Source organism: Penaeus monodon, chromosome 15 (assembly GCF_015228065.2).
Source record: "Penaeus monodon isolate SGIC_2016 chromosome 15, NSTDA_Pmon_1, whole genome shotgun sequence".
NCBI classification, from domain to species: Eukaryota; Metazoa; Arthropoda; class Malacostraca; order Decapoda; family Penaeidae; genus Penaeus; species Penaeus monodon.
This window is the reverse complement of record NC_051400.1, coordinates 12,658,722-12,659,485: the sequence shown is the minus strand read 5'-3', so window position 1 is coordinate 12,659,485 and position 764 is coordinate 12,658,722. Positions and strand designations below refer to the sequence as shown.

Sequence of the window (764 nt, the reverse complement as noted above, 5' to 3'; positions counted from 1 at the left end):
TTTGCCCTAATTTTACAAATAGCCAGTGTTTTCGCTCGGCCATTACAGCAAAAGCTTCGATGCCACTACGATAACAAAAGAAACAAAAATAGAACTCTCTTCACAAAGGCTTTCATATACCGAAATGAAAAAAAAAAATCTGATTTCGTTTTCTTTCTTTCGAGAAATAGAGAAACATCACGATATTATTCGAGTTTCTGATTTTCTTCCTCACGATTTCGAAAACGAAATTAATGGACAGACCTTGCACAGCGACACCTTGTGCGGATGGACGTTCGGCATATTTGTTCATCAAGTATTTTGATACTAATGGTACAATGAAACAGGCAGATGAAGGTAAGGGATGAATGGCCACGGGGAAGCTCATGTTCTACCTTGCCATTGTCTTCTGGGAACGCTAGCACAAAGGGAATACAAACCACGAACGTCTTTCATTAGACAATCATACACAACTGCAAACAAAGAAACATAGAACACACTATATCTAAGGGTTCGCTTTATTTCATTTGTTTGTTTAATTTGCTAATTTCCAGTAGTATTGTTATTCTTTCGCTCTGTTTGCTCTTGGTTCTCCACGTATGAAGTCCAGCAACAGGGAAGGACACGCAGTCAGCTGGTCTGCATGGAGGCGACATCGACTGTTGCCAGAGGTCGCTGTCTCCCTCATCCTTGAGTATTTCCGCCCTGAAGATGTTTTCCGGGTCGTTGGTGTCGGCCGCACCTGAGGAAGAAATGTACGGGCGATTTATCTGGGGTTTTATGTT

At 41.8% G+C, this 764-nt stretch overlaps 1 protein-coding gene across 1 annotated transcript in view; it reads right to left on the bottom strand.

The window, feature by feature from the left end:
- Positions 1-414: 414 nt before the first annotated feature.
- Positions 415-764, bottom strand: part of LOC119581753 — a gene marked incomplete in the record, with an annotated part of 46,255 nt that continues 45,905 nt past the window's right edge. The window contains 1 exon segment of the mRNA XM_037929885.1: positions 415-721. Coding sequence (XP_037785813.1) covers positions 664-721 — 58 coding nt within the window.